Source organism: Bombus huntii, chromosome 8 (assembly GCF_024542735.1).
Source record: "Bombus huntii isolate Logan2020A chromosome 8, iyBomHunt1.1, whole genome shotgun sequence".
Lineage (NCBI taxonomy): Eukaryota > Metazoa > Arthropoda > Insecta > Hymenoptera > Apidae > Bombus > Bombus huntii.
Window position 1 is genome coordinate 16,671,544 of NC_066245.1, and position 19,327 is coordinate 16,690,870.

The following is a 19,327-nucleotide window of genomic DNA, read 5'->3' on the forward strand; positions in this document are numbered from 1 at the left end:
CGTCTCGGTGGTTGGTTTATCTTATCAGTTCCTGAATAATTTAAGCTGGTTGATCACGTGTAACCTTCTATTCATATGACTGTGCAATTTTACATTGCGGGAAAAGTTTAAATATTCTAGATTAATAAAAGATAAATGATTATTATCATCCTATTATATATGATTATTATTATATATTATATGAATATCTTCCACGAAAATAAACAAACAAAGGAAGAAGAGTAACGAAAAGATATAGATTTCAGAACATGTATGATCAATGCAATAATAGGATTGATATCAATAACAAGCATTACTAGCTGCATTATATAAGTGTTTTCCTATTCGAAAACAATATTTAGAAGGATGAAACGTTGAAGATACCTAATATACTTTATTCCGTTTTAATCCAAAATAATCTCCATTTTGGAGAAAAGTTTTATGATTTATGTACAATTTTTTGTTGAATCATGTTTATAAATTTGTATAATTTATTGCAGAGAATAAGATCTACTGAAACATGTTGTAAATAAAATCACATTTATTAAAAGATTTTAAACTTCTGCATATTTTTGTATAACTACACATAAGAAAGGCCAATAATAAGATAAAAAGATATTTGTACATGTAAGGTAGTACAAACATAATTATTGTGAAACTTACATGGTATATGTAATATATGAGAGAGTAATGTACATTTGCCTGGATTATGTATTCACAGCATCAAAACCATATATGTATACGCAGTTTACAATAACAGTCTTTAGCACTTAAACGACTTTGTTAATAAAACGTAACTTCCATTCTTTCAATTACACCCTTTGGATGAGAATTATTCACGCTGAGCCTTACATATAAGGTACTGTACATATATACAGAGACCCCTGCGCAAAGTGCCAATAGAATAGAAACTTTATTAATGATATTTATCACCTGTTCATGCTTCCAGAGCAACAGTTTCCTTTGTTCTTTCTTTCGTACGCTCTGCAAAATAAAAAGAAGATAAATGAATGGATTAAATGTACCTTTCTAATAGAAGAATAAATCTAACATGATAGTATTTATTTGTGTATTATAGTATTGCTATTTATTTGTATATTATACAATGTATTTACCTATCTTCTTTTCTGGTAATTCCTCTGGTACTTCTGGTAATGTTATATCCTCTGGTACTTCTGGTAATGTTACATCCTCTGGTATTTCTGGTGCCTTTTCTTCAATTTCTGCCGCTAACAAAGCATTAAGCTCTGCTTCAACTTCACTCTCATCATTCTCTGTAAGTTCTCCAGACAATATTTCATTAATCTCCCTTTGTTTTTCAATTCCTTCCTTAGTCTCGTCCATAACTTTTTCAATTTCATCAATGGATAATAAATCATGTAGTTTTTTCAATGCAATATTACCCACTTTTAGGCCATTTACAACCTTCAACTCTATTTGTGCAAATTCTAAATCATGTACCATATGTTCAAGGTTCTCTAGCTGTCCATCAGTCTTTGATAATATTTGTTCTTGGAACTTCTTTTTCCGTAGAAGAAGTAAAGCACGTCTGAAAAGATTTTATAACGTTTAACAAATGTTTTAAAGATATTTTAAAATTACAATAGACAAGAATTTAATAACTACTCTTTTTGTTTATTTTGTATAAGTTTTTTTGCGAGTAACCGTTCTTTTTCGAGACTTTGCTCGATTCTTCGTTGATATTGCTTGATTTTATCCCTAGTTTGTTTCAGTTGCTGTAAAAATGTTAGAAATCAGTTAATATGTGCCTGAAATAAAAATGGTTGAGGTTAGAAAATGTGCGAAACAACGTACTAAAATGGCCTTGTCCTGTTCGGTAATACGGCTCGGTGGCTTTTTCTTTGCAAAGAAAATACCCATTTCGTTCTAGATAATGTACAACGGTATTAATTAAACTGTCATACGGAATTTGAAAGAAAACTCATGTCACGTTTGACACATCACTTAAGACACTAATAACGAAATCTATCATGGCTGGCGCCATATTTTCTGGTCGACTTATCGATAGTTTCGTACTCGACTAAAATTCAAACTATATGGCGCGAAAAATATATGTATATACATATGTATATTATTACTTATTTTATTTTATTGAAAATAAGCCTTTTATCATAAAATTTAATAATAAAATAACGGTACTATTGTTGTATATCGCTCAATAATTAATTTTTTTAAATTTAATTAGGCAAAGAAGCACAATAAACTTATAATTGATGAATTTGATATATTAAATCTTTTAACTAATGTTCAAGAATAAATATCTTTATGGAATTTAGAAAGGAATATTATCTAAAGTGATAAGGATATGATATGAGACTGAAAACAAGGAAAGAGAAAAACGACAAGACATTGGATTGAATTGAACAATGTCCATTATATTATATATTTTATTCCCACATACACACGGCACGTTGTGAACCTTTTCTTAAATATTAATAATATTATCATAATAATAATAATAATAATCATCATCATCATCCTTCTCGTTATCATCGCAATGATAATAATTTTAATAATAATAAGTAAACAATAATAAACATAATAATGTGAATTCATGAGATATATTTATATTTATGTATATATATTTATAATAAATCATATAGTAATAATCATCGTATTATAATATATATTTATATGTACAGAGGGGTACAATATTGTTATTCTTTATTAGTTTAATATTTATAATCGCAATATTATATTTATTTTCTGTCTGTATACATACACAATGAATTAGATTATCGGCCCTTTCTTACGCCACACATCTACGGCGGATAAATTCTCTCACTTTCTATCTTTTGTTCTCTATTTTATTTCGCTTTTGTTTTTTTATTTTTTATTTTTTTGCGTCTTGTTACTCTTTTCCGCTTAAATTTTAAGGACCATAATTTTCACCTTTTGACAGCACACCATGTCGCTATGCTCGAATATATTCGCGGTAGAAAAGAGCCGCAATTTTCGTACTTCTTCTTTTCTTCATTTTTTTTAATTTTTTTTATCTCTTTTCTTACATTTTTTTATTCCCCCATCGAGAAAGGCGTCGTCGAGTAAATTCGAGCTATCCCGAATACGTAATCGATTATACATTTCTCTGAACGCGATCTCAATATAATCCGTGATCGTTTTGCTTTATCTTACAAAACATCCATTATAGTCTAGCCGCTTTTGGATAGAGAGTCGCGCGTTGTTCCTTCACATTTGTTATGGATGCCTGAAAATTTACTGACGACTTTAAGCCACGCTTAATTCGAACAATTTTTATTGATTACAAGAAAAGATAAACGTGTTTCATTTGTTTGCTCGTATTGTTTCACATTTATTCACCGTTTATCTCTATTCCTCCTTCGTTTCTTTTATTTCTTTTCTTTTTTTGCGTTCGCGAGCTACGAACACACAAAGAAACGCGCGGCTCTTTCGCCAGCAGCGCGCCTTTCATAAATATTCTGTACAATGTTATAATTATTATAAATCATCATTATATCTTATATAGAACCTTACCGTTATGTCATTATTATCGGTAGTGTAAAATTGAAACTTTTTACGTACTTATATAGATTAGACATTACCGTCTTCGTGGCGATTCCCGCCCGCAATCGTACTGTTTTTTTTTTTTTTGCTTTTTAGTTTAATAATTATTTATTTACCATTTTCATTTAATCTGTTCTTTTTAATCGATACATAATCGTATAATTTAGTATGTCGCTATACGTATTGTAATCGTTTACGATTAGTAAGAATATGTAAAATCAGTATTTCGTCTTAGTTCCTGGCTTTATTATTTTTTTTTCTTTTTTCTTTATGCTTGTTTAAATTCAATAAATCTCATTAAGCATCCACATAATTGTTTAATATACATGGAATTAAAAGTGATTTATTTATTGCTTGTTATATTGCAAGTTTTCTCATTGCAAGCTGTACCATACCGCCGAGCTTCCGTTTCGTTCTTTCATGCTATTCATCAATCTGCCTTTGCTTTGTATTTCTCACGAGGCGTCGTAAAAAATATTTTTAAAAACCTTCGCTCCGTTCTCTTACTACGTGTTTTAAACAGAAATTACTTAGATGGTTCCCTAATTCGACAATGTGAATGACGAGACTCTAAGACTCTCCCTGTAATTCATAACATGCCGTGTACACAGAAAACACTCGGTATTCCTCGGTTGTTTCACGCGACAACAAAAATACAATATCACAAAACTAAGGACAACGATGAACGGGATCAAAGCGAGTGTGTTGAAATTCGTGGACTCTTTTTCACTTCTCACACATGCACACAACGATTACGATGCAGTTCTTTTATTTAACATTTTGATTGAAAAAAATCGATGAAAAATTGTTTCTCAGACTTGTTCTTTTTTGTTTATTTAAATATCTTCTTCTTTTTCATCTTAAGGAAGAGACCAATGAAATTATTGTGCTCGTGTGCCGGTGTGTTTGAGAACGTTTGCGTGGTTGTTTTGTATGCGCGAAGAAAATTAATGAAAGAAATAATGACACAATTTATGGTATGAAAATATAGTTATCGTGAAATGATCGATCGATGGCAGCCAAAAGAAGCGAAAAAGGAGGGAAGAATTTAGCAACTCTTCGAAAATTGATGATCGCAGTCATGATACAGCGTTAAAGCACGAAACAATTTTTAGATCTTATAGATCAACACGATATGTAAATTGAAAAACAAGCAATAAATATATATGCTTCGAAGCTAACTTGAACGAAATATTTACTTTTCCGCCTACAACTGCTACGGAGATCTCGAATATTCACAATTTCGAAGATAATTGTCGCGTTATCTATCGATTCGTATGATCGTTCTAAGAACGAGCATCTAAAGTATAACAACTTTTGCTTGATTGATTCGAACACACCCGTTGCGATGGGTAAGAGAATCGATCCGAGGAGCGAGAGGAACGGAAAGTTATATAATGGCCTTTATCGTATTTTATTTTACGAGTTGCACAAGCAGGTACCAATCGTTTGCGGTAAAACTGGAACAATGACATAATAAAACAAACGAAAAATGTCACGATAGTACAGAGAACAGTGTACAATTGTGTTAGAAACTAACGTGAGTCAGTGCGGTTAAGTAATATTACAAAATTTAGCAACATTGAAAATACTCGCTCTATAATCGATTCGGTTGGCCCATGGAAAAGTGTATTCATCGAAATTGAACGTTCCTTAAATATTTCTTCAGATTATCCTTTCGTTAATAACGGCAATACGATATCGTCAAAATTTTCACACCCTAACTAATGCTTTTTAGAACACATGAAAATTGGATATCGATCAAATATTATATGTTTGATCGCCCAATCTTATCTCAACGATTAAAGCATAAAACCGGCAGAATAATTTTATATGAAAAAAAGAAAATGATACATATTGATATTAATGGGTATCGAATGAAAAAAAGAACTGGTATTCTTGCTGTACGATGGTTAGCAAAACTTCATCGAAGCTCGTGGCTGTTATATCCTTGTTCTGCACGCAGGAAGAATATTAACAGATTACGTTTAACTGCTCATCCGAACGTGTGCACGTGTAATTACATGATTATATATACTTATTCATAATATTGTATGCTTTCCGTGCGCATATATATAATATATATAATATATATGATGTTATGTATATATATAATATGTAATTAAATATATATTATATATAATAATATATGTTACATATTATATATAATATATAATATATATTATATATTATATATATTGTATTATATATTATATATATATCGTATGGGGTTATGTTCACATTTCATTAATCTGCGACTCGAAAAAATCCCCTGGACGTCTGGCTAAAAGTGAATTGTAACACGAATCAGATTGACATTTCTTCTCGATTTTGCAAGAAAGCTTTCTTTCCTTTTTTTGAAAATGCGAGCACTCGTTCATATCGAACAGACGACACATGGAATAATTCTGATTGGTATTCGAGACGGACGACGATTTCTTCGAGCCGCGTTTCTCCTCGGTAGAAACTTGAAGTAAACGAAATCATCGGCTCAAAGACAATGATAACTGTACTCATAACACAGCGGATTACTGCATCCTGACAAATAGAAAATGATATTGGGATGCGTTAGAATAATACTATCCGATAATAACGCTGTTAATAGTAATCGAACGGTAGTAATTAATCGTTATTAAAATACAATATAAGTCAACAGAAAAAAAAACAAGGAAAGAAATAATATTAATAATATTAATAATAATAATAATAAACGAACGAGCTCTTTCAGCCCGCATGTTCCCGTAATGCGCGAATAAAAATAATTCCTAAGTAGGATCCTTTAGCCTACATCTTTGGCTGCGACGTTCCACTTAAAAAAGAACACTGATTTAGGCATCACGATCCCTATCAATCGATTATATTACAACTGACTTGAAACTCGACTAATCGAATCGTGTACCCGCTCAGAGCGTTTCTCTCTGTCCGCCAGTTAGCAAACGTGACTCGAACAGGCTTAAAAATCGAAATCGAAACTGTAGGTACTACGAGCAAGTTCAGAGGCAGTCAGTCAGCAGAGAAACGCTCCAACTTTTCGTGTCAGGTCGCAGCAACGATCTTTCTCATACGCACGAAAACGTTGTTTCGAAAATTGTCTATCTATCTACGGACTTCTGCGAGTTCATTTCATTCACCCTTTTTCTTTCTCCCTTTCGCACAGTTATTTTTTCTTTTTTTTTTTTTGGCTCACAAACTCTCCCTCACTCTCTCCCCCTCTTTCTCTCGAACCACAGTCACATCGCACGCAGAGCGACGGGGGTTGTTTTCTTTGAAATATCGTGGCATCGTGTCCGCGTTTCCTCCGTATTTCCGTACAAGGTAAAACGCTTCGTATGTCATCTGTCGCCTGTCAGCTTTGATTTGAGAAAATCAAAAACAGAAATTCGCAGATTCGTGTCGCACAGCGAAATGTACGCTAAACTAGCCGTTCTAGGAAACATCAGCAGTCAAGAAATAGAGGGTGCGTAGAAAGTGATCGAAGGATCGATATCGACGAATCCGTGAGGCGAAGTGAAACTTTTCTTTTCCATTATCTTAATCGTTTGCCTTTGTTTTGTCCTGTGTAAGTATATCAGTGTATTGATTAATATGTGTAATTTATTGTTTGGACGAGATTAATTAACGTATATAACGCGAGTTTCTATTATGTTGATAATTGTATCGTGTATAATTGTTTCGAAGAGTATTGTTCTCGTTGTATCGTAAGAAAACACGTGATTGAAAGTATCTATGCATGTGTCTGTGTATATGTGTTTGTATTTGCATATAGAACAATTGTACGGATTAGAAAGTGATATAATTAAAAAGAGTGTTCGTAAACTCTAACATTTGAATCATTTGGGCCACTCTATTCGTCTGTTCCAAATATGGAACTGTTATATCGTTATCACTAATACAGACTGAACGTGAAACATTATTTCAGAATGATGAACGATCGTTTATGCGCGAGCAACTATCACTATTGGGTCAAGCGCAAACAGATTGAACTCTACGTGAACATTAGTGAACTGATGCTTGTTCAAGTCTGCATACTATCTTCCCTATGGTTGTATAATCACCTTCATACATTATACTTCCATTAATTGCAAACGGGTTAAATACGCTTGATTATGTTGAATTTGCTCGCAGCGGCATCTTCATTAAATTATTACTCGATATTGCTGTATTATCTACGAAATATCGTACAGTCGAACGACTTCGCAATTACATTTAACTCCGTCTACCGCGAGGTGGTCGAAGTTGAAAACGATTTAATTAACGCAAGACGAAAGTATAACAAAAAACCCTTTCAACGTATGAAACAAATGAAACAGAATAGTTTTGTTCGCCTTTTCATGCTTCCTGTAAAAAATAATTTTTACAATAACGATAATTCTGTAACGATAAAATGTACAATGGAAACATTACTTATAATCGCTACTTGCACTTAAGTACCGCTAAGACTTAAGTATTATAAAGTGTTTTATTATATTTCATTGCACTCATTTTCATATCATTGTACACATCGCGCATACCTATCGCATGAAGATTTGTCAGTCGTGTACTTCTAATTTCAATTTCACGGTTCAATCACGGAATGGCAATAATCGATTACTCACTTGATTAACATCTTCTTCGCACTCTCTTTACAATTGTGACCTCCATTTCCTTTCTCCTGTCCTTAGCTCACGCTGTGTGTATTTTATTTATATATACGTATATAATATATATTTTTCGATTATCGTAATTATTACTTATTATTTATACGCGTGTATATTTATATTTATATTTATATTTATACTTATATTTATATTTATATTTATATTTATATATATATATACGTGTCAGTATTTGTATGTGTGTGTATCATACGTGTACAATGTGGAAGTGTCGGTGTGAGCGTATTAATCGCGCAATGAGTGATCGAGCTCGGTCGATGAACAAGCGAAGTCTTCTGAATTTCCTATATCATTATCATCTCCGTACACTTTTCTTCTCATGCTCAACCTTCGACAAAAATTCGCCAGGAAAAATAAACTCCCTCGTGTAAAAAATCGGAAGAGTATTGCAAAGTGAGAGAAGACTGGACTGCATCGAACAACGAGCTCGCCTCCCTCGCATTTCTTTGCCGTTTTTTTTTTTTTCTTTATTCTCTTTCCTTCTTTCCTCTCATCTTTCTCCGCGTCTAGTCTTCCCAATCCTCATTCTACCCTCATCTACCCCGGTTGTACCCCCGCTCGACTCTCCTTTCACGATCATCGATGATGATCATCGAAAAATTGTTCAGTACAATAGTATATTAGCTTTTAAAACATCAATAACTATATATATGTACAAATGCATAAAACAATGTTTCAATATATCTGTTTATCTCCCATAATCCTCATATTTTTTTATTTTGTCTGCTTGCCATCTTAATCAGTTATTATATATATTTATATATATATAGTCATAATATATTTCTTGTCTTTCTTAATCGTTTTTATATTTATATTTATATATATATATATATATTTATATTTATATATATTTATATATATACTAGATGTAGATATAGACGTAATATTTCAATATTAATGTATTTCATATTTATAAATATAAACGCGTGGACTGTACTCACATATATATTTTGTTTCCTCTTGTTTCATTTTTATCCCCTCCTATGACTTGTCTTCCCTATTATATGTCTCGCGACACCTTTATCTTCTCCTTTCTTTTCTCTTCATTCTTTTTGTATTAACTCGCTTGTATATTGATCGCATTTTAGTTTGTTTTGTCTAATTAATAATTGATCGTAGATCTCTTTCGAATATGTATATATATATATTTATATATTTATATATAATTCTCTTTTCCAGAGGATTCTCGTTGAAAGTCGCTTAGGTTCCTGCCGCAACATCTTCGATTCGTTCGTAAAAGAACGACGAAACAATTTAAATAAATAAGTTTGAAATTAGTTCTAAGATACTTACACATTGCTCAAAAATAATAATAACTATCACATTACTTCGTTAATCACACTTCAACAAAATTGCTTTCATTCAAATCCAAAATGAACGATGAGCATTAATTCTACAGTTTAAAACGTTAAACGTAATAAATGATCAGGAACCCAAGATTCTTTCGGCACACCATTCACCTTAACTGCGAAAAGTTACAACTTGTACACTTAATTATGACTGTTTTCTCTTCTTCTATTTCTTCATTTGTATGTGTATATGCTTTCTACATTTCCTTATTTTGCCCATCCTCTGCGATCTCGCGCGTCAGCGTGCCTTAAACCTATATACGACGAATCTTGTTATATTTTACGTTCTTTGAGCTGGTGCTTATGTTCTCGTGTATTTCTCTTCTTTTCTTTTTCTCCACTCTTCTTCTCCGCGCAATGTCCAACTCTCCGTCTATTTGAACAATTAGCGCAGCTCCGTGATACGTAAAGCGCTCGACGCGTCTATTTAACGCTCACTTAACTCACTTTTCTCCCACCGGATCCAATGAACGTAACAAAAGAATAAAGACAACAGAAGTTGCCTGTGAAGCTATGAGCATGGAGCGTTTCTTTCTGTTTTTTTCGCTTGATTATGTCGCGTTTCATTCACAAAACCCTCGTAATTTCGCACAACCTTGAAAAAGAAACCTTGTCAGAATCGAAATGAAAAAATCAGGAATAGAACATCGCCGAAGAAACGCTCGTTTCTGCGTACTCGTCTCTTGAACCCATTTGAAAACAGCATCGTCCTATGTATGGTGTACGGTCTACCGATAAAATACCAATCTCTTTTTTCATAGTGTGTGTGTACGTGTTTCCTTTTGCTGTTTGACTTTTCTCATATTTTGAATTATTAGTTGCCTGGATAATAACAGTTTTGGCCCGATGCATATACCTTTACCTCTTTTGCACGCGTTTATCGTTAGTCCTGGGGCGTAACGAAGCAGCTACCATTTTGTTTCGCTTGCAAGAAGTCGGCTTTGTAGCGTCGAAAATACACGCGACCGCAGTTTGTTTTACAGTACGTTTTTCTTGTCCAGGAGTGGTGACTCATTCACGTTCCGCTTTCTCATATTCCACTTTCTTTTATTGAGAACGAGCGAGGATCACCCGCCACGCGTGTACGCGTCACGAACTTAAGAATTCATGTAAGTTTATCCGCGATATAGATTAGTCGTGTATATTATTATTATTATTAGTTTCTCTTTTTTTTCTCGTTCATTATTTGCCATTTTTATCCTTTGTGGTCATGACGAAGTATTGCTAACGTTCGTAAGAATTGACTCGTTTGTTCATTCGTTCCTCTTCATCCTTTCTTTCCTTTCTTTAGCATTTTTTTCATCGTGCGCATGCATACCCGCGCACAGGAAAACAAAATGGCCGCCGTTCGACGTGACACGCGTCCCAATTTAAAGTCATCCTTCTTCTTCAATGTTTCTTTTTTTTTTTTGTTCTTTGTTTTACCCTGTTATTGAATACAATAATAACCGTACCTAGAATTGTCGCACGTATATCCATTGTTTTTGTAATAATTATAATTAATTTATCGCTCGTTGACTCTCACTCAATTCAATAATTCAATATTGACAAATTCAATAATAGTAATTAATAGTATCGTATGAAAAGAGTTTTTGATCAGCTATATCAACAAAATCCGAATTATATAGTCCGCGGAATGAGTTTTTGCACGTCGACGGTTTCTTTGTTTTACTTTTTCTTTTTTATTTGTCCCCTTCAGAAGCAGGGAGGTTCGAGCGTCGCGATGCCCTTCGAGCCCCTAAATCGAACTTTCCTCAAGGGCTGGGTTAAATTTTATAAAACATACGTGCGCTAAAAAACAAAACTAATGTAATGACTCCTCCCTGTTTCCCGAACGATATTACACGCATTTAACCTAGACCAATTACGAATAATTGAATGGAGTATCCCCATTCGGACCGTTTGTCCGTCTAATTAGGGAAATACTTCGAAGCGCGAAAGAACGCAAGGATTTTTTGGTGTTCAGTCATTCCGCGAGTAAGGCTACGTTCCGCAATTTAACGATTTCTCGCGTTTACGCCAGTCCGTATAAACTTTCCAATTTCCTTCCTGTTTTTAACATCTTTTAATTCGTAAAATGACATTTTCAGGTGACCGTGTTCGTAAATCTTAAAGATTTAATGACTTTCTTTCTCTCGCTCTCGTACGCACGTATCGTCACGTTCTCTCTCATTCTTTCTCACATGCATCCGGGTTATATAGAGACGCACAACCTCGCTTCGTGTCCAAATATCATTCCCATTGCACGCATTACTTTCACTTCCGCTTTTACTTATGCAATGGCGCATTAAATTGGCGATTCGCAATCTCGCCTTCAATTAACGCACTGTACATATACGGACGCGCGGTATAATAACTGAATACACGCATATGTGTAGATATATATTTTGTTTTTCTTTTAATGCATCTTATTTCGTGTACTTGATGGTTTGCATATAGTTCTTCCTGGTGTAGCGTGGGTATGTGTGTGTATATATATATATATATATTTCTTCTTGTATGTGTATATAGGCATGTGTGTTAGGATAATTCCTTTGAAAAGCCGCTGGCGCGTGTCACAGCATATATTATATTTGTGTTCGGAGTGTCTATGTCTCTGTGTGGAACATATGTATAGTTTGAGCGTGTATGTAAAAGTGTATGTAGAAGATATTTTATATACGTTTATTGTGAGCTTGTGTGAAATGCGTGTCGGTGAACATTGCTTGTGTTTCCCTTGCAGGCTCCTTTATAGGATCATGCGTTATAGTAAATCAACGATACAATAATTCGCGTACGTGTAATATGCATGTATGCACCGAAGTTAATGCAAGTAATCGATTGGATAGCTATACAATGGCCGATTAAATTCAACGATCATCGTTTCGGCATTGGATGAGACCAGACTTTCGACGCGATACAACGCTTGGGACTTAGCGTTCTCTTACTCGATTTCGCGACCCTGTATATGTAATGTTCTCTCATTCTCTTCCTCTATCGATAACCGTTCTTTGCGCTGGATGACTACATCTTCTTTTCTTATCAACACGCATCATCTTAAAAGCAGGTCGTATTCTTCCATTCTTCCTCTTTCCCTCATTATTTCTTCTTTTTTTTTCTCTTTGTTCGTCTAACTTACATAGAGTCTCGCGAGTTGCAATCCTTCCATCTCGCTTCGCAGCCCCCGCGTTTTTTCTTCCTTTCTTTCTTTTTTTTTTTTTTCTTTCCTTCTATCCATCGCACGATAAGCAATGCAAACAGCGACACGTCATCCGTGTAACACGCGTGCCTAGGTCTATGTACGCAACCTCACCCTCCTCTTGCTCTTTCCGTGCTTTATTCGTCCTCTTTTCTCCCTCGTTGCACACCCGGGAAAAGGGAAAAGTGCTTCGACGACACCGCGCCGGGGCGAGCGAGAAGTGTCATTCCGGCATTCAGTCGGCAAAGAGCACGCTGAGAAGTGGCGGACACGCGCGCGCAAGAAACAAAGAAAAAGGGCGAAGCGCACTCTTGGCCTGCCTAACGTCCTCGTTGTCTCGTATCCTAAATCCCCCCCCCCGGACTAATCATTCACACTTCCGTGTCGGGTGCTCCTTCGTGTTGTCGATTCGAGCTCCTCGAAAAATTCCTTACACGCCTTTTGTATTTTTGCTCTTTTATTTTTTTATTATTAACCGTTTCTACGCGACTAAAAAAACTCGAAAGCCCAACACAGAGACGCTCTCTTCCCGGGTGCGAACGTGTGTTATGCGCATAATAATTGTAATTTTATTATTTATATTTATATTTATATATTTGTATTTATATTCATATTTATATCTATATTTATATTTGTATTTTGCATTTGTATTTATATATATATACACACACACTTATATATATATGTGTATGTATATATATGTATATATGTATATTGCGCACGCGTACACGCGCGAGCTAACACGGTGCATGGCTTTTCATCCTCTTCTTGTTCTTGTTAATCAATTAGAAAAAAAAGTCGCCATAACGTTATACAATAATAACCAGTAATTATAATAATATTCGTATGTAAGTTGGTATTCTTCCGCCATTTTTTCGTTTGCCTTAAATGCTAAGGATCCATACGTTTTATCATCTAATATTTATCAATTATTTATATATATATATATTTATATATTTATATATATAATATTTATATATATTCTAGACTTAGTCACTTAATTATTTAGCAATTAATAATATTAATTTAATTCATTATTATTATTATTATATTATTCTTTATTAATGTCGGAGAACGGGCATTAATACGCAGTTTCGGCCACATCTATCTTTACGCAGCTTCTGCCCTTCGTGTTTCCCTTACTTTCTGCTTGTCTTATCTTTCTTTACCACGTCGCTCTTCTCGCAAACTTTCTGGACGTGTACCGCGATTTATAAATTTATACATTTTTCCCGCATTTTTGTTTCGCATCTTCCTCCTTCCATTCCTTCTTATTTTTTAGATTTTTTTCATATTTCTATTAGCTTCCTTGTGTCTTCCTCACGCCTTCAATTTACGTTTTTTTTTTCTTTTCCGTTCGTTGGAAAGTAGCGGTTATTTCCGTTCAATCGTCGCCGTTGTTGCGGTCGATCAATCGCCGTTGCAAAGTCGAAGCCTCCTTCTGGGTAGAAACTATTATCTTCCTATCTAAATCGCGATTTTCCGATGTATTAGTCGTAATAGTACGCATCCAGTTCCGTCCAAAGTTCGTTCATCGTGGTGCATTTTTCCAAGGCATTTACATCGTTCACTGTACCGTCAGTCAACCGTGCTGCGTTCTGCCCTCTCGTCCATCCTAACGAAAAAAAAATCGTAGTTTGTTAGCGAGAGATTGCGATACGTAAGCCATGATCTTTGTGAAATCAGCGCAAGCGGATCGTGTTACTGTTGGAGTGCTTAAAAGTGAATGGAAATAGATGAAATGTAAAGTAAGATCCCTTCGCGAATCATACTTTATATAACGTAATATACGAATCATAGTCCAATATAATCTTTTATTTGTATTTTAAGAAATTTAATCTGAAATTAATAAATGATAATGTAGATAAGAATTTAATCACGAAAGTATCTTAATCATTTAGCATCCTATTATTTGTATGCTCGTTACAGTAGGAGAATTAATGTTATGAATATTTCATGTGGCACACTAAGTGGAAACTTACGGTGAACCGGTAAGGAAACCTATGGTTTCTGTTATATTCATTTTTGGTGAACGTGTTTGCGTTTGCTACAGAAAGATGAAAGTATTTCGTTACCGTATTCGTACGATAATGCGCTATATTCGAGAAAAACAACAGGAAATGTTACAATATTTCAAATTTAGTTAACTGAATTAATGTCTCATAAGAAAGATGATGAAATGGCTTATAACTATCTACTATTTGTGCAATAATTATGTACAATTCAGAAACATTTAATTTTAATATTAAACAGATTTCATTACCGTACAACTACTTTTTTTCAAATTAAGAAGATCTATTACGTATTAAATATTATGTAGCATGAAACGCCTAAATAGAAAGATTTAAAATGCAGGCGAACGTGACTACGTACCTGTTATTAGGTCTTAACAAGGCTCAATGGTAGCCATTAGTGAACGCCGCTGGTATTAGAGGACCCTAAAATACGAAGAAAAATATTTTGTCGAGGTTCATATATGATGGTTTTAAGGACAGGAGTTTATTTATTTTTGTACGTTATTTAAGATGGTGCAAAAATATCGTTTCAACTACGTGCAATTGCGATACTTGATCATGAAAGGTTGCATCGTTCGATTATAAAATTTTGTCCAAATGATGAAAAGGAGAAATAAGAATTAAAAGGGAAAGAATAAAATACAAAAACATAATATTGGCAAATTGAGAAGCTCAGCAATCGAAACCGATTTATAATCGAAGCTACAGCAACGTAAGTTGCAAATTCTAACAAAAGAAAAGGAAAGGAACTTGTACCGTACTCTCGAATCTCTCGACTCTTCTTTGTTTTTTATTTTATTCAAATATCTTTTCTAAAGTACACTGAATGGATAAAAGAATTATCACAGATAAATCTAATAATTTTGTTAGAATGGATTAGTTGCTAGAAAATTTTTTCGTTCAATCCGACTCGGTCGGTGCGAAAAGAATATCAATTATATCAGACATCTAGTTACCAGTGTACAATATACAATGGCAATTCTTTTATTTCCTTCTAATGTATGAAATTTCTTTTGTTATTTCGAATGTTATAAAATGTAATAGTAAGATATTTCTCCAAGAAGCAATATAATCGAATCTAGAATGTAGAATAAGGAATATCGTAATTTAATATAATCAGAAAATGCCCGGGATTGATGAATTACTATTGGATAATATAAAAAGTAAAGTGTAATTAAATTTGTAATTTATAAAGTGTATTTATTTAATTATTACATTCTCAGCACTTTTTAATAAAAAGAAAAAACATCAAAAGCAGTACAAATATTTCCCGCGAAGATAGCAGAAACTATTATTTATAAACAGATCCAGATGTCAAGTAGTATAAGTCAACCACTGACGACTATCGCAAGTTTCACAAATTTCGTTCTAAAATTGACACGACGATCTAAAGTCAACTTTCTACGGTTTATTTGATTATTCTATAAGTAATGCAGTCCTCAAAGTATATTTATATATACACATATTGGATGCAAGGCAATCTGGTATTAATTAACTAGTAACACATTTCCTTTAGTTTCTTTAACAGTTTTTCATTTACCTATTAAGTCTCTACTTGTATATCATAAAACTCCTATAAAAGTCTGCATCACTTATTGGATAGTCTACCATCTCTATCTCCCCTTTATTGACTTCAAAATGAACTTAAAATCTTCCATATTCCCAATTTCGTTGTTATAATCAATCCATATCACGTGACATCGCGAACCTTTCAAACTCCGATTTCCAATATAACTGCGATTAAACAAAACATGAATAATTTCATGGGGCCCTAGGTCAGCGTGAAGAAGGATAGTAGAATGGACTTACGGGACTGTAGTTGAGCGGGGCACGGGACACAGCGATCGCAGGGAACGCGGTCGTGGGGGGCTGCGGACTGGCTGCGGCCTGGACGTAGCTGGCGACTGCGGAGTCCGCGGCTGCGGCAGCTGCTGCGGCTGCGGCGCTTGAACTATACATGTCGATGGGGCCCGGTGAATTAGCCGCAGGAAATGATCGGCCCTGTGGCCCACCGTGGCCACCGGCCGCGTGCGGCGACGCCGGCGGAAATCCGGCCTGCGCTGCGGCCGCTTGGTAGTTGTTCATCACTGCAACGAATGTGCCGGTCATTTTTCAATATTCCCCAATGCGCTGCCACGGCCTCAACCGGCTAAGCAATTAGCTGTGCTGCTGGTGTGTCCTCGTCGAGCGTGAAACGCTAACCAAGTGCTTCGCGAGTAAAAACATAAGGTCAAGTGAAAGAGAGTGTTTCTTGAAAGAGAGTATATGTACATGTCTTTTTCTTCAAGAAGTCTGTTAGAAGTCTGTTCAAGGCTGGTACAACCGATAAGTAAGTAGATTGGTTGAGTAGGGATTTTTTAAAGAAAACTGATGCGGTCAAATGAGATACCATGTGAATTAACTGTGAAACGATTTGAAAGCAGAGTAAGTCAGCTGTTCTTGTAACTTTGATTTCTTTTGAAGAACTAACCAGATTCGTTAGTTTACTAGCTCATTTGCAGAAGATTCGCGGTGGAATGCATGTAAATTTTTTTATTTTTGTTCATTGTAATGTAGTATCGAAATGTTTCTGATTGATGTTGAAAGGTGAAACAACTATGCGGCTGTGGGCATAATGTTTGTAGTATTTAACTTGAACATATATGGAAGGAACATATTTTATACACATACAGGAAATAAACGGAAAAGAAGAAATTTGTAAGATACCATGAAGCGAGATAGAATACAATTTTATAAAAGATTTGCGCACATAATTGTTTCAACCAATCAAATGATATACTACTTATTATAATAATGATATGAACTTATTATATGAAATTAAACATCGAAAGGTTAAATTCTTAAGTCGAACACGAAAATTCCAATTACTTTTCAACATTTGAATAATTGATTGGAACGTCATACATTATACATGTTTTTGTAACAGCAAGCTAGAAAAACAAACACGTTGATTAACACATACATAGGTATTCATAAAAGCTATATAATTCCTCTGTTCCAAAGATTTTACGCTCTTCAAATGTTAATAACGACATTACTATATAGTAATGTACTATATAGTTAGCGATGTTAAAAACACATACTAGTTTCGATAAGCTTCCCGGTAGTAGGTATACTGATATAAACAATAATATTATTGTTTATAATTATTTATAATAATTATTGTTTATAATATTATTGTTTATGTCAGTATACCTACTACCGGGAAGCTTATCGAAACTAGTATGTGTTTTTAACATCGCTAACAAACACGCCTTACAATATCAACAACAAAATCACGCAATCAACATCACAACTTGCGTTTCTGTACATGTGTATATCTCGCAGTATAAGGAACATCTCAATTAATAAGCGACATGTGCGTATAAAAATAAATTTGTACCTGTTAGAAAAGGAGAAGAAAAAATAAAGGAAACGTTTCCATTTTCTTGTTATATCAGTGAACCAGGACGAATTCGTAATAGACATCCAATAAAACACGTGAACACTGGTACAACACAAAACAGATACACATACAGAGAAAGAGAGAGAGAAAGAGAGAGAGAGAAAGAGAGAGAGAGAGAGAGAACAGTGTAGAAACGTCGCCAGTTACGGAAACAAATGATCCAGACACATATAAAACGTGGAAGAAGCAAATAAGGAGATACTCAATAAGCGGATTACAAGACACCTCTGCGCGTAATGGAACAACAGAAAACCATCGGAGCTGCGGAGAATGGATACAATGTACTATACACGTCGCTAAGACAAGGAACGCAATCGCACGAGCCAGTAACAGCGACCAACACATAAACAGATATCGTCGAGCACGTGCGATTTAGCTCTAAAGTGATTTGACTGTTCATAATGTGGCGGATTTTCTTCTCAAGAGGAACGATTTCGTTTCTGACTCGTGTTTTTTGCGCGTTTTTGCTATATCTCTCGCGTTCATGTTAGTACGGTATTGTTTCAGGGCAAAATAGAACATGCTATAAAACGAAGAAAAATGAGATAAAAGAAAATAAATAAAGAAACAAAAAAACAATATAAAAGACCAGCGCTCGCATTCTATAATAGGAGGAAGGATTTCAGAATAAAAGGGATAACGAAAGTCGAGCAAACAGCAATTGATTTATAGAATAATAGCCACTCGAAAGGCAAAATGGAACTAGTACAGTGACACCGATGCACAACGATCTCGACAATACTTAATTGGCCAGAAGTACACGGGCAACGATCCGCTCGAGTCTCTCGAAATAACAAGGGAAACGAAAGGAGACCACTATCACGCGTTCCGATTTCGAGGACATCGCGGCTTATTCATCAGCTGTATACGTGTTCCTCTTCGTATTAGCAGCTACCACGTCTGACAAACTAAAATATACCCCGGAATTGTATGCCCTAGGTCCAGAGGTTTCAGGGAATAAATTGCCAACTTGTCATCCACGCATCGGCCCGAAAAGCTGCGTTCCAGTCTCGAGTCTTCTGTACCAACCGGCCGAGCGAAACAACGAAAGAGATTAATGTACGCGACCACAGAATGGATCTCGCATATATCTTTTCTCAATACCAACCACACACTCCATGGCATTCCCAATTTTCCAACACTACATATATTTTAAAACC

At 34.7% G+C, this 19,327-nt stretch overlaps 2 protein-coding genes across 6 annotated transcripts in view; both read right to left on the bottom strand.

The window, feature by feature from the left end:
* Window positions 1-500: 500 nt before the first annotated feature.
* LOC126868427 (charged multivesicular body protein 6) lies at window positions 501-2,006 on the bottom strand. The gene is made up of 4 exons (XM_050623832.1): window positions 1,795-2,006; window positions 1,606-1,715; window positions 1,095-1,528; window positions 501-963 (listed from the first exon to the last, which is right to left on the bottom strand). Exons 1-4 carry the CDS (start codon window positions 1,858-1,860, stop codon window positions 917-919), a joined length of 657 nt encoding a protein of 218 aa, XP_050479789.1. The 5' UTR covers window positions 1,861-2,006; the 3' UTR covers window positions 501-916.
* Window positions 2,007-2,354: 348 nt separating this feature from the next.
* The window catches only part of LOC126868420 (RNA-binding protein Musashi homolog Rbp6), a 773,477-nt gene continuing 756,504 nt past the window's right edge, over window positions 2,355-19,327 (bottom strand). For 4 of the 5 annotated variants that reach the window (XM_050623813.1, XM_050623811.1, XM_050623809.1 and 1 more), the window contains 3 exons: window positions 16,532-16,809; window positions 15,081-15,145; window positions 2,543-14,322 (listed from right to left, as the gene is read on the bottom strand). In XM_050623813.1, the coding sequence (XP_050479770.1) occupies window positions 15,104-15,145; window positions 16,532-16,809 (320 nt within the window). In that variant the 3' untranslated portion in view covers window positions 2,543-14,322; window positions 15,081-15,103. Of the gene's footprint in view, window positions 14,323-15,080; window positions 15,146-16,531; window positions 16,810-19,327 lie in introns of all 5 variants that reach the window. The other variant, XM_050623815.1, reaches the window with a different exon arrangement.